This window comes from Pseudophryne corroboree, chromosome 12, assembly GCF_028390025.1.
Source record: "Pseudophryne corroboree isolate aPseCor3 chromosome 12, aPseCor3.hap2, whole genome shotgun sequence".
In the NCBI taxonomy this organism is placed as follows: domain Eukaryota; kingdom Metazoa; phylum Chordata; class Amphibia; order Anura; family Myobatrachidae; genus Pseudophryne; species Pseudophryne corroboree.
The window spans coordinates 28,704,782-28,719,096 of record NC_086455.1 but is presented as its reverse complement, the minus strand read 5'-3'; the positions used below and the strand labels follow the sequence as shown (position 1 = coordinate 28,719,096).

General features: G+C 46.4%; 1 protein-coding gene across 7 annotated transcripts in view; it reads left to right on the top strand.

Annotated features, from left to right (window-relative positions):
- Nucleotides 1-14,315, top strand: part of SIPA1L1 (signal induced proliferation associated 1 like 1) — a 396,543-nt gene that overhangs the window by 281,614 nt on the left and 100,614 nt on the right. For all 7 annotated transcript variants that reach the window (XM_063947278.1, XM_063947276.1, XM_063947275.1 and 4 more), the window contains one exon: nucleotides 1,959-2,147. In XM_063947278.1, the coding sequence (XP_063803348.1) occupies nucleotides 1,959-2,147 (189 nt within the window). The remainder of the gene's footprint in view (nucleotides 1-1,958; nucleotides 2,148-14,315) is intronic.

Sequence of the window (14,315 nt, the reverse complement as noted above, 5' to 3'; positions counted from 1 at the left end):
AGGGTTAGGGAGCAGGGATGGGAAGGTTAAGGTTAGGGACCGGGGAGGGAGGGTTAGGGTTAGGCCTCAAGCAGGGACGGTTAGGATTAGGCACCAAGCGGGGAGGGTTAGGCACCCAAAACAGAGGGTTAGGGTCAGGAAAAGGTGAGGGTTAGGGGGACTGTCGGGAATCTGATGGACGGGATGCCACTGTCAGTATCCTGAAAGCCGCCATCACAGCCATCGTCAAATCATACTGAACCCCTTTGGATGCATCCAGTGCTGGTGTGTCCTTGCTTTAGGGTCATTCCACGAATCAAAACAGATTAGGAAATTCTAAATGTGAAACTAACATAACAATTTATGACTCTATAAAGGGACTATTATTTGATACCAAATACAAATCCGCATTTCTTTTTATGGATGAAGCCTTTAATAACACATTTATTGCTTTTAATTTCCTTTAAGATGGTGCAAATTGAATATAATCTAAACTCTGTGCCTCTTGCTCGTATTCATCTCATTTCGTCATCCCGCTTTTCTTTAGTAAGTGAACGCTTACCCCATCTGTGTAAATGCCGGTCTCAGAGTTCTCAAGGCACCCCAGTCAGTGGTCCAGGGGGATCATTCAGACCTGATCGCACGCTAGTTTTTTTTTGCAGTCCTGCGATCGCCTAGTCACTGGGATAAACTGCGTATGCACTGCAATGCGCAGGCGCGTCGCACAGGTACAAAGCGGATCGTTGCTGTGCGATGGGTTTTACAAAGAATCCATTCGCACAGGCGTTCGCTAGGAGAGTGACAGGAAGGGGGCGTTTGTGGGTGGCAACTGACCATTTTCATGGAGTGGTTGGAAAAACGCAGGCGTGCCTAAGCGTTTGCAGGGCGGGTGTCTGCCGTCAATTCCGGTCCTGGACAGGCTGAAGTGATCGCAGCGGCTGAGTAAGTCCTGGGCTACTCAGAAACTGCACAAGCTCTGTTCGCACAGCTCTGCTACACATGCGTTCGCACACTTGCACAGCAAAAATACACTCCCCTATGGGCGGCGACTATGTGAACGCAGGACTGCAAAAAAAAGCGATCTGGTCTGAATGACCCCCCCAGGTTTTAAGTATAACCATGCTTAGCCCCAGGTGACTTTTACAGGTTGAGTATCCCTTATCCAAAATGCTTGGGACCAGCAGTATTTTGGATATCGGATATTTCCGTATTTTGGAATAATTGCATACCATAATGAGATATCATGGTGATGGGACGCTAGTTTAAGCACAGAATGCATTTATGTTTCATATACACCTTATACACACAGTCTGAAAGTAATTTTAGCCAATATTTTTAATAACTTTGTGCATTAAACAAAGTGTGTGTACATTCACACAATTCATTTATGTTTCATATACACCTTATACACACAGCCTGAAGGTCATTTAATAAAGTATTTTTAATAACTGTGTGTATTAAATGAAGTTTGTGTACATTGAGCCATCAGAAAACAAAGGTTTCACTATTTCACTCTCACTCAAAAAATTCCGTATTTCAGAATATTCCGTATTTCGGAATATTTGGATATGGGATACTCAACCTGTATTAGTACCTCAGTCAATGTGATTTCACCATCTGTGCTGAGCTGTGCATATACCTAAAACCTGGAGCGCGTTCTAGAACCTCTTACCTATCTAAAATCCTTGATCTAAGACACATTTAATGTTAAGTTAATATACTGTAAGTTGTTAATTTAACAGTAAATGTGTTAATAAGACTCACTTAATATAAGTTGTTAAGTTAGTATAGGTTTTTAAAAGCTTTGAATTAAAATACAGGATTCCACTTTGCTCGATGCAAAGTTGATTAATTTATTTGAATACTGAGCATGAGGAAACAATGGGTTATCCATTAGTACTAAATGTCCTTGAAGTACTTACTTCTTCCTGTGAGCTGATAAGATGTTATATGACCTGTATCTCATATTGTATTCTTAGCTGATGACGTTACGGGGCTCGGTGCTTGAAGATGCAATTCCGTCAACTGCAAAGCATGGGACAGCAAGAGGGCTGCCACTTAAAGAAGTACTTGAGCACATTGTCCCCGAGCTGAATGTACAGTGCTTGCGACTGGCCTTCAACACGCCAAAGGTTACGGAGCAGCTTATGAAACTAGACGAACAAGGGGTATGTACTGTGATATGTGGTCTGATGTCATTACAGGCGTTCATTCCATTGGAGGAGTTTTGTGACTGCAAACAAAAACCGTTTACATCAGTGAATGCTGGCTTTTAAAGCACAGACGTGTTTTTTTTCTAATATACTGTAGGTACATGACAGGTGTGTCCCACCAGATGGGGCGACCTTTGCTCATGATATTGGTAGTCATAAGATATAACGCACCGATAACTGACATAAGCAAGCCAATGTGCGTGATCATATCCTACATCACACTTTACAGCTGTACCAGCAAATGGTCCATTGTCATTTGCTCTCATCCGTAATGGGCCCTATACATTTGTCGAGCTGCCAGACGGTGGATACGGGCGAACCGGCGGCGGGGTGGCAGTGACGGGGGGAGTGAAGTTTCTTCACTCCCCCCGTCACCTGGCTCCATAGCAGTGCAGGCAAATATGGACGAGATCGTCCATATTGGCCTATATGCACAAGCGGCGGGGCACCAGCGATGAACGAGCACGGGGCCGCGAATCGTTCATCACTGGTGCCTCCACACTGGAAAATATGAACGCTATATTGTTCATTAATAAACGAGATCGTTCATATCTTTCACTAATATCGCCCAGTGTGTAGGGCCCATTACCAGATTTTCATTCCAACCAGCCAGATCTGGCAGATGATCTGCCAGATAATGTACAGAGTATGCCCAGCTAAAGATAAGAACAAGTAATATGAAAAGATTTAGCACCAGTAATCTATATAGATGAAATGAATCGGGCAAATAATATGAGCCGTAGCCACACATCTACCCACAATCCTCCTGTGGCCAGAACTACTCTTGATTGTGATCTGCAATCGCTTACTCTGGCTTCTGTTTGCCAGCATACTGTTCTTGCTGTACTGCAGGAAATACATAAGCGGTTTGTTTTGCATACGGTGTGTAGAATTTTTGGTATATTGGTGTACACACAACATGAATGTTTTTGAGAAACATGGAATTGTCCAGCGGTAATCAGATCTATGCCGTGATAGGAACCTCCGGTTTAGTAGATTTCTTTTCCAGTGTATTTCTGCCTAACAAGGACATTGCGAGCTGTGTCTGAACATGCGGGATCAGATACAGATGTGTTCTGAAAGTAAACATTACAAGAGATCAATACTTCCTGGGCAGAACTGTACATTTTGGGAATTAAGAATATGTATATATTATTTTTTACATTTTTTTTGTGTGTTTTTGGTTTCTGAAAGTACACCGTGTACTTATTGATTCTGTTTATTACAGAGAAGACTGAGTCTAATGATGTGTACACACGGTGAGATTTTTTCTTTCGATTTTGACTAAATTTAGCACATCTACGATCATTTACTCTGACGTGCGTGAGGACACCCAGCACAGGGCTAGTCCGCTCCGCATGTCAGGCCTTCCCCCTCCACCGCACAAGTACAAAAGCATCGCACAGCGGCTATGCTTTTGATCTTGGCAAGTAGCTCCCTACCTGTGCATCTCCTTTGCGTTGTCAGGGAGCTGTTTGCCGCAACCGGGGTCGCAGCAGCTGGCGCTGCGGCTCGCTACCCCCCAATGGTCCGGACAAGCCTCCGCTAATGGAGTCCAAATGCCGTTGCCACGCCCCCTCCTGCTCCGCTGGTAGCACCTCACTGGCTGCACATGCGCAGTGCGTACAGTAATTCAGACTGCGATCACTGCCGCTGGGTGATAAGTGGAGACTGGCACTTTCAATTTCTAGTCCCCATTTGACTGATCCATTTCCAAAACAATTTATTAAAAACTGGTTAGTTTTCAACAATCCCTCACAGTAGGCTTTTTTGGATCTCTTATATGGGCCTGCCAGCATGATCACTGTTTATTATTATTATTATTATTATACATTTATTTTATGCTGATGGGAGTTTAGTATAGGCTTGGACCACTGTGGCAAAGGAGGCAGCTGGTGCATTATAAAATCAGCCTGATAGAGAATGGCACACTGCAGCAAGAACGCCGTAACTGTCCAACAGCTGCTGCGCTGCAATTGGCCGGGCATGGTGAGAACTGAAGTTAAACCGTTTGTGAGCCACAGCTTGCCGGAACTTGCCTTACCCAGCGATTGAGATGCTAGTGTTATTTAAGGTATTCATACTCGTGACCCACACTTTACAATTTAATAGGTGTCACTGTAACTGCTTTCACATGGGTTTGGTCTTGGAATTTTTTTAGCCGAGTAAGTAATTGGCAGACGAAACAATCCATAAATATACTTCTGAATAATAATAATAATAAAACTTTCTCAGCATTGCATGTCATCGTTTTCTTGTGTGATCTGTTTATAGAGTTTCAAATTCTTTTATTGTCTACTGTGCACTTTCTGTCCCACGGTGGCAATGTAACTCCTGAGTCAGGTCTACTCTGTTTCATGGGCAGGGGCAAATGTATATCTGTATTCCGCCGATAGTGAGGTCATTTCAGTTTATACAATGCTTAAATACATTTTTTTGCATAAAGAAGAGGAGACAACAAAGCCAAAGCCACAACTGCCTTGACTCAAAATAGCTCAGGGGGAAATACTGCAGCTAATTATGCGTAGTGCCCGCTTCCATCAGCGGCGTGTCCCCCCCCCCCCCCCCCTTCCCCCGCGTTTTAAGCCCAGAGGGAGAACCTTTCCATGCAACCTCCGGAGCCGCGAGGAAAAGCCAGTGAAAAATGGTACCCTCTGGAGGGTTTAATGTTCAGGGAGCTTTTATTACGGCAAATGTATGGGTTAATGCGCATTGACCCTGTGTTTACCGTGCCGGGAAAAGGCTGTTTTATTGAATAACTTCAGGTGTGAAACCTGGAGCTATTCCCTGCACAGTAAACTGAATCCCTCCCCCCATCCCCTTCTTAGTGTTTTAAAGAATGTGTATATAAATTTAGACTTTGCAATTTAAAATATTTTAATATTAAACTAATCCTCCTAAATGCTATATAAAGAGGACAGGATTCTGTAGTGCTGAAAAGAGCAAGTGTTTGAACAGGATGGTATCGGGATCCTGGCGCTTGGGATGACTGCAGTCAGAATACCAACTGCGGCATCCCAACGCACAAAATCCCAACACCTACTAGGTAAGTATGATTACCCTCCCCGTTTACCCCCCTGACCCTAACCCTCCCTCCCCGCATCCTAACCTTAACCCTCCCTCCCCACAGCTTGACCTGAACCATATCTCCCCCATAGCCTAATCCTAACCCTCCCCCCTTTGTACCTAAACCCCCCCTACTTACTGCCCAACCCTAACCCCGAAAGCAACCTAACCCTAACCAATGGTGTGCAGATTTATTGAAACAAAGTAAGTTTTTGTGTTTTTAAATGTGGGAGATACAGTAGATAGAAAGCACACCTCAGTGACGCTTCATTTTGTCAGTAAATCTAGTGTTTCAAACGTTAAACTGTTATCAATTCCGGATCTCTCTAACCAAAACAGAAGGCTAAATGTGAACAAGAACACTCCAACCTGACAAACTGTTAATTAGAAAAAGTTTTTTTATCCAGCTAAAATGTGAAAGGGTTTATAAAGGGAATTAACAGCTGCTGTTTTACTGATTGAGTCAATAATGGGGCACAGACTTCTAGAAGAACTGCAATAAAAAAAAACTCCATACAAATGATAAGAAGCTTGTGCCAAACAAGTTACAGCAGCTGAAGGTGGTCATAATATTTATTACATGTAAATAATTCTATGTTTTTTATTTTATTTTATCAAACGGAAACATATTCGCAAATTAAAAAAAAAAAAAAAAGGTTTGTACATGAATGTATAAGTATGAATTATTCTCTTAGGGGGACATGTACTAAGCAGTGATAAGAGTGGAGAAGTGAGCCAGTGGAGAAGCTGCCCATGGCTCTGTTTACTTCCATAGTATGCAAATTATAAATGTTACGTCAATGCTGATTGGTTGCCATGGGCAACTTCTACACTGGCTCACTTCTCCACTTTTATAACTGCTTAGTATGTGTCCCCCTTAGTGTAGTCTGCTCTATGTGATCTCTCCTTAGTATGCTCTAAGGGGGATACGGTCGTTAGGTCGACCACTGCATGTCGACATGCATTAGGTTGACATGGTCAATAGGTCGACATGGTCATTAGGTCGACGTACTAGGTCGACGGGTCAAAAGGTCGACATGAGTTTTTCTTTTTCTTTTTTTCCATTTTTTGGATTATTTCATACTTAACGATCCATGTGGACTACAATTCGAACGGTAAACCTTGCCCATCGCTCGCCATGCGAGGAGACACGGTGCAGTAATTGGGGTTCCCCATCACTTTACGAAGAAACAGACGCCAAAAAGTTTTTAAAAAAAACATGTCGACCTTTTGACCTGTCGACCTAGTAGCCATGTCGACCTGTTGTCTATGTCAATCTTCCATGGTCGACCTAATGACTGTCGAGCTAAGTTGTGTCTAACCAACAACCATACCCCTCTAAGGTAGGCAGCCGCTATTATTAGCTGACTAAAGTCACATATATTATTAGGGTTCAGTATGAAATTCCGGCCAACGGGATCCCAGCAGTCATAATACCGACACCGGGATCCCAAAGCGTTAAAGACTGACAGGGGTGAGTGGACTGTTTTCCCCTACCACCTAACCCTAATACTCTGTTACCGCAGCCTAACCATGGCTTGTAACTAGGGGGGAACTAGGGGGGCATGTGACCTGGGCGCCGATCCCCCCTAATGCTCTCCTCCCTATGCAGCAGCCGTTGAGATGAAGCTGAACATAAACTACATCTCCCAGCAGCCCTTGTCGGGGCCAATTAAATAACCCCCACCGGCGAGACTTATCACCCGACAGTGACGGAGCTAATTGAATATCTCGGACAGTATTTTCTCCAAGCAGGTAAAACACTTTTTAGGCTCCTTTGTAGCACTGCCCCTTTTGCCGCATTCCGTGTAAATAAAGAATATTAATAGTTATGCTGACCAAAATACCTGCATTTTATTGCTCAAACTCAAACCACTAATAGCATATTTTAAAAAGGCAAAGCCAACATCCCCGTTTCCCATAACACAGATACCACCTTGTTCTCATGTAAAGGGTAAATGCTGAATAATCTGTGTGCAAGTAACTCTGTCTTAGCTACTATTTCCATATAAGTCTTGGCAAATAAAAATAAAATCGTGTGTGGTTCCCTTTACGGTCACATTCGGTTCTTCCTATCTCACATTCCTGGGCATTGGGAAGGTCTGTGTCTGTTCTAATATATATGTGTTCATTTCAGATAGATAGTAGGCCCCAAAACTAGCCCTTTTGTGCGTCTCCTATCTCCTGCAAGGGCTGAATTTAGCTCAGTAACATTTTTCCTGCATGCCAGGGAAACCTGGCGCCAGACTCCGTAATGTTGAGTAGAGATGTAAATAAAGTTTAGTACGTGTAAACATTTTGTGCTAAAAAAGTGAACTCTTAATCCCCCATCCGTCTCTCCCTTTACCTTCCTGAGTTTGCTTGCCCTGCAATCCTTCTTTTTTCTTTTCGTTATCTTGAAATTTTTGTGAAGTGTTTTGGCGAGCAATCAAGTTTGAATTTAGAAGTCAGGTTAACCTAAGTGTCTGGTTTACTCCCAATAAATAAACTTAAAACAGTAAAGAACTTTTAAACGCATATGTTATATTCTGTCATATACAGCTACAAGTCCACTATTTGGCATAAATGAAATGAAATATGTGTATGCCTTTTTAGAAAGGCATATACATAATTGTTCTGAAATTTTGTGCAGTTGATGAAAAGCTTGCTAAAATAACACAAACGCAAAACGGAGAACTTAGGACCTTATTCAAGGTTGATTGCAAAAAAACATTTTCCTCTAATGGGCAAAACCATGTGCACTGCGGGAGGGGGGCAGCTATAACATGTACAGTTAGATTTGGGTGGGTTATATTGTTTCTGTGCAGGGTAAATACTGGCTGCGTTATTGAACACACCCCACCCAAATCTAACTCTCTCTGCACGTTACATCTGCCCCACCTGCACTGCAACATGGTTTTGCCCATTAGAGCAAAATGTTGTTTTGCAATCAACCTTGAATTAGACCCTTCATTTGCAGTCAAAAAAGAAAAATGGTATTCTGATTTTGCCCTTTTTGATCTGAAGCTTAGAAAATGTAGCAATCCCTTAATTTATGTAAAACAAATGAATCAATTGCGGGAGAGAGGCAGTACTGGCTTATCTCCCTTCTAATAAAATAACATTCTTGGTGTATAGTCTCAATGACTTCTTGCCGTGACTAGGAAAACATGCTGTATTGTACCAACCAATAAACGTGACTTGTGGCTATATTGGGAGTGAATAAACCGTAAAATTGCTGACCAAACTGTCTGTGTTATATGTGCTTTCGGAAAAGAAAGACCCCATGCTAGTACAATTACTAGTACTTAAAGGACTTGTCATCATAAAGGAGTAAAATTACATGAGGACAAAGAAATTGTGTTCTGACCAGGAATTTACAATCCTAATTCTACGTGTGGGGCTTTAGTAGTTAAGGGCACTGAATCATTTATCAGTGAGTCGTTTTAAAGACCCCCAGTTAAAATTGCGGCATCTGACCATGCTGTGCGTGTCCCGGGCAACCACATGACAAGTACAAAGGGAAAACTCACCAAATGGCTTCAGGCCTCAGTCGTGGCTAGTTCCATCTGTCGATTGTGATGAAGACGAATACGCAGAGCCAGGATCATCTTGTAAGGTTTAAAATGTTTTTCCTTTTATCTTTTAAGAGAAACATTAAAAATGCGTGATTGGGTTCGGCCCATCTTCAATAATGGGAAAACATACATAGTAGGTTTCTTTATAAGGCTAACGTCATCTGAATGCATTTAAACCATCTTTAACCCTATTAATTATAAAACAATAAAACCTGGGAACCATGGACCTTACGTGTTCACCTGGATGCACTCCTCCACCTGCAGTCTGCCATGCATTGTGCCTTTCATTCCCAGGGGGAGATTTATCAGAGCTTGAGGAGAAATAAAGTTCCAACCAATAAGTACCTGTCACTTTTCAAACACAGCCTGAAGAAGGACCGTTAGTAGCTGACTGGTTAAATATTTTGGGGTATATTCAATTAGGGTCGGATCCATTCCGACATGCATTTGTCGGAATGGATCCGACAACCCCTATTCAGTCTCATCTCAATTCGACTTTTTCAAGTCAAATTGAGATGAGGGACCCAGAGGTGGAGGAAGGGGGGGGGGGGGGGGGGTTAGCTGTGGGGAGACCAGCGGGGAGAGCCTTCGGCAGACGGAGGAGATCAGCGCTACAGTAGTGCTGCAGGAGGATGTCACACAGCTGCCCGACCTCATGGCGGTGTCCACCCAGCTCCAAAAAGCGTGACCTCACTTGCTGGAGCCAGGTGGAAGCTGCTGTGAGCGGCGCACCTGCGTGACATCCTGCTGCAGCGCTGTGCTGTAGCGCTGATCTCCCCTGTCTGCCCGCGGCTCCGCCCCCCCTCCCCATCTCCTCTGGGTCCCACATCTCAGTCCGACGTTTTTTTAATGTCGGACTGAGATGGTCGAAAAGGGGGCCAAAACCGGCAGCTATTCTGCCGATCCACGTGCTTTTCGACAAGTCCAATTCCTCAACTTGTCGAAAATATTGAATAGGTTGGAACCCCTTTACGATCTAAAAATAGTCGAAAACTGCCGTCTTTTCAACAGACGGCAGCTTTTGACGTCAATTGAATATACCCCTTTATCTCTCTCTAAGATTTCATTAAGCTCTCCCCTCCAGTTATCTTTGAAACACATAAGGGTGCTTCATTTAAATGTGATGGTTGCGATATGCTATTCCATATGCGCTCATCGCAACCAGGAACACTGACCGTTTTTCCTTGCCCTCCATAGATCGATGCAGCAAATACGTGCAGCGTTGGACTACTGTCGCTGGCAGATGTGTGCAGGTGGATGTGGCGGCAGTGTTCAGTGGCACATGCTACTGAATTGTGAGCTATGCCGGTTTGGCGCCACGGATAGCGGCGGTGCTAGGGCGCACTGATGATAGTTATGATGCAGAGCATATGGGAGGGGGCGTTGCCTTCGCATAGTTACATTAAACTCTGCATATGGGCCAATACATGCATTTTATGCGTTGGGTGCAATGCAGGTGTAATTACAGCTGAACAGTGTTCAGCTCTGCATAATTCTCTTTGCTGTATGTATTGTGCGCTATCTGGTGATAAATCAAATATTAGTGTCAATAATAATGGAAAAAACATCTAATGTTTGTTTTCATTACATACTGTATATCTAATTTTACATAATCAGCAGCTGCCAAATCCAAAAAGGCATTTCCTCTACATACAGGACCATCTACTGTATGCTTCCGCGCTATAGCTATTGCATGTGCTGCTGCGGTTGTTATGCTGTTAATGGATGTAAGTGGTAAATGTATTAAGTGATGAATAACCAACACACATCTTCCTATATAATAGCCCAGATCTGTGACTTTGTGACTCATTTGCTAACGCTGGGCGGAGTCACAACACTGGGCGGAGTTAGTCAAATGAGTCACAGATCTGGGCAAATCTATAGGAGACTAGGAGCAGAAGCAGATAGTATGGGCATGGCACAGGCAGGGGTGCATATCTCCCAGCTTTCTTCAGGTAGACAGGGGTGCATACCTCCCAGCGGCAAAAAGGGGGTGTGGCAAACAAAAGGGGGCGTGGCTTCACGGGAAGGCCCCCGTTTTTGTCAGTGAGGGGGCATGTCCAGAGCTCTGTGAGCTGCTGGCATGCCTCCAGGGGCGGATTATGAGTCCAGGGGGCCCAGGGCACTTGAGACAGGGGAGCCCTATCTCATTGCTGTGCCTGCTGTGGGTTGGGGGCGTGGCCTAATCGTGCCCCCACGTGGCCACGCCCCCTTATGCAAATTCAGGTTGGTTTTTTTTTAATATGGTATTTTGGCCCCTCATCTAGGGCCACATCCAGAGGAGGTGGTCGCTCTCCCCTACACACCCGCACAGGCAGAAGAAAGCAGGGAGACTGCTGCCTCCCTGCAACACCACAGACCTGCCAACACGCAGCAGCGTGTGCTGACTGTAGCACAATGCTGCCGCTGTTGCTGGCAGGACGGGGAAGCTTCTGAGCTGGGACAGAGCTACTCCAGCCGGGGGGCCCCCTAAAACTGTGGGGCCCACGGTGCGTACCCCCTTACCCCCCCCCCCTTAATCCGGCTCTGCTGCCGGAACCCCGGGACAGTTGGGAGGTATGGGGGTGTGTGAGGGGGTATGCCGTACAGACAGACGGTCACCGGCTCACTGTGTGCTTGACCCCCCACATCAGCATACTCTTTGGCGCGGAGGAGCGTCACTTTCTAGCACACTCCACGCTTCTTAGCTGCAGTTTTGTGGGGCACCTGCCGCTGTGCAGGTTCCGTACTGCCTCTGTTATCTCCAGCCCCGGCAACACCACCGCTAGCTGCAGTGCTGCCGCCCGCAGTGAGGTGCGCCCAGTTCCTTCACACACTTTAGCCAGCGGGTAGCGCTGCAGAAGTCCGAGCTGCTTGCAGGCTCCGACCCCCTCCTCCCTCCAGCCGCAGCATCTCCTGGGAGCTAACCAGTCACTCCCAGTCTCCCCTTACCACAGTGCCCAGCAGCCGCGAGGTCCGCGCCGCGTGCATGCTATGACCCCCTCCTCCCTCCAGCCGCAGCGTCTCCTGGGGGTTAACCACTCACTCCCAGTCTCCCCTTACCACAGTGCCCGGCAGCTGCGCGAGGTCTGCGGTGTGAGACTGAGGAGGGGGGAGGGATGCTGACGGGCAGAGGAAGCAGGACTCCAGCCTGAGAGAGTCAGCCATGCCAAGTCTCCACCAGCAGCAGATCCCAACAGGTTGGAGTGGAACAGCAGCAGCCAGCAGCAGTGACTCCGGTAATACACATCTATCTGTCACCACTGTTTTGTCCCTAATACCAATCTCTCCCGTGCCCTGTGTTCTGTCATGTCCCTGTCACCCCTGGCCTTGCCCTGCCACCCTTATCCTAGCCCTTTCACTCTTATGCTGGCTCTGTTACCCCTATCCTGGCCCTGTCACCCCTGTGCTTGCCCTGTCAACCCTATACTGGCCCTGTCACCCCTGTCCTGGTCCTGCCGCCCCTACCCTGGCCCTGTCACCCCTATCCTGTCCCTGTCATTTCTGTCCTAGCCCCGTCGCCCCTGTCCTAGCCCCGTCACCCCTGTTCTGACACTGTCACCCCTGTCCTGACCCCGTCACCCCTGTCCTGACCCCGTCACTCCTGTCCTGGCCCTGTTACTGCATGCCCTCCAACTACCTTTTTGGCAGGCACAGTACCCGCAGCGCCTCCAGACCCCTCCTCAATGCACCACACCTCCGCACCTTCCCCTCCACCACATGCGGCACTCCACCCCTCCCCCACATGCTGTGCCTCCAGACCCCCTACACCACCCATGGCTCCCACTCCTATGCTTCTCCACCTCCCACAGCACCTCCAGACCCCCTCCACCATCCACCGCCCATATATGTCTCCCCCCATACCCTACACCCATCCGCAACATCCCCGCACCTGCCCCTTTCCCACCCGTGGCACCCCTGCCACTCCCCCACCTACAGTGCCTCCGGACCCCTCCCCCATCTGCAGCCCCCACTCCTCTGCCCCTCCCCCACCCGCAGCACCTCCCGACCCTTCCCCATCCAGGCCCCCCCCCCCCGCTTCCGCCCCCCCTCCACCCGCAGCATCTACAGACGCCCTCCCCCATCCGCAGTCCCCCCCGCACCCGCTACATTCTGTACATCGTGCCCTGCACGTGCTGTTCACGCCGTCGCAAGGGGCTGCGCCTCCTTCCCCATCGCACGCCCTTTCATTGTGCAAAATGTAACCACTAACAAAGGAATGCAGGTAATACTCCATATAATACAAATATTGAACCCCAGAAAGGCATGCAAGGGTTAAGGGGGCATAGCCCCTTGCGACGGTGTGAAGAGCGCCCGTAGGGCGCGATGAAGCACCTAGTTTAAAATATGTAATGATTTTGAAGTAATGCTAAAGCTTGGGCAGAACGGTTCCTTTGTGTGCATTGCTCATTTCTTCACTGATGTCTGACCGATGCTTTCAGACGCAATAATATACTTAAAATACATACTCCCACAGCCTCCAAAACTCTGGGCCAGATGTATTAAGCATGGAGAAGTGATAAAGCAGTGATAAGTGCAAGGTGATAACGCACCCGCCAATCAGATCCAATATGTAAATTTGCTTATTGGAGCTGATTGGCTGGTGCGTTATCACCTTCCACTTATCACTGCTCTATTACTTCTCCAGGCTTAATACATCTGCCCCTCTGTGTAAATTATTCTCCCATTTCTGTCTCTGAGACATCCAAATTGACTAGGTGCCCTTCAGTTAGCCTCACACAAGCATAGCTCACTCTTACTTACTGTGTATGGCAAATCAGTCTTCTATACAGAAAGGTAGACAGTCATCAGTTTTCCAAGTTTATTTCCAGATTTAACTTTTTGTTGCATGGTTAAAGGGCCGTAATTCTATAATAGTATTAAGCAAGTATGTGGTTTCTTGTCTTCTATTCTTTTATGAAATAGACTCTCTAGAAAAATCAGTGTATTAAAGGGGCCTACACACTGGGCGATATCTTGAAAGATATGAAAGATATTGTTCATAAATGAACGATAAATTGTATCTTTCAGAGTCAATGTATCAACGATGAACGATGCGCGTGCCCGCAATCATTCGTTGATCGATCATCGTTGATACAGTACATGCCAGTCAATTTGGACAATATAGATGTATGTACCGTCATATTGTCCAAATTGACCATCGATATCATCCAGTGTGTAGGTAAAATCTACCATCGATAACACCGTTGGTCGATAATATCAATGGTCGCCCAGTGTGTAGGTCCCTTTAGCCGATGTGTGTACCCAGCGATATTAACTGTGGCAGGGACCCGGCAGGGTGGGGGGAGCGACGGGGGAGTTAACGAGTTCCTCCCTCAGCTGGACTGTTCAGACGAGGGAGTGTGTGTGTGTGTGGGGGGGTCATTAACGATGTGCGTCGTTAACGATATTGAGTTAGTAACTCTAGACGAGATAGTAAAAAGATATCGCTCAGAATGGCCCTTCTGAGCGAAGAGCTTTACAATCGCACAGAGAGCTGAATATCTACTTGTAATGGGTC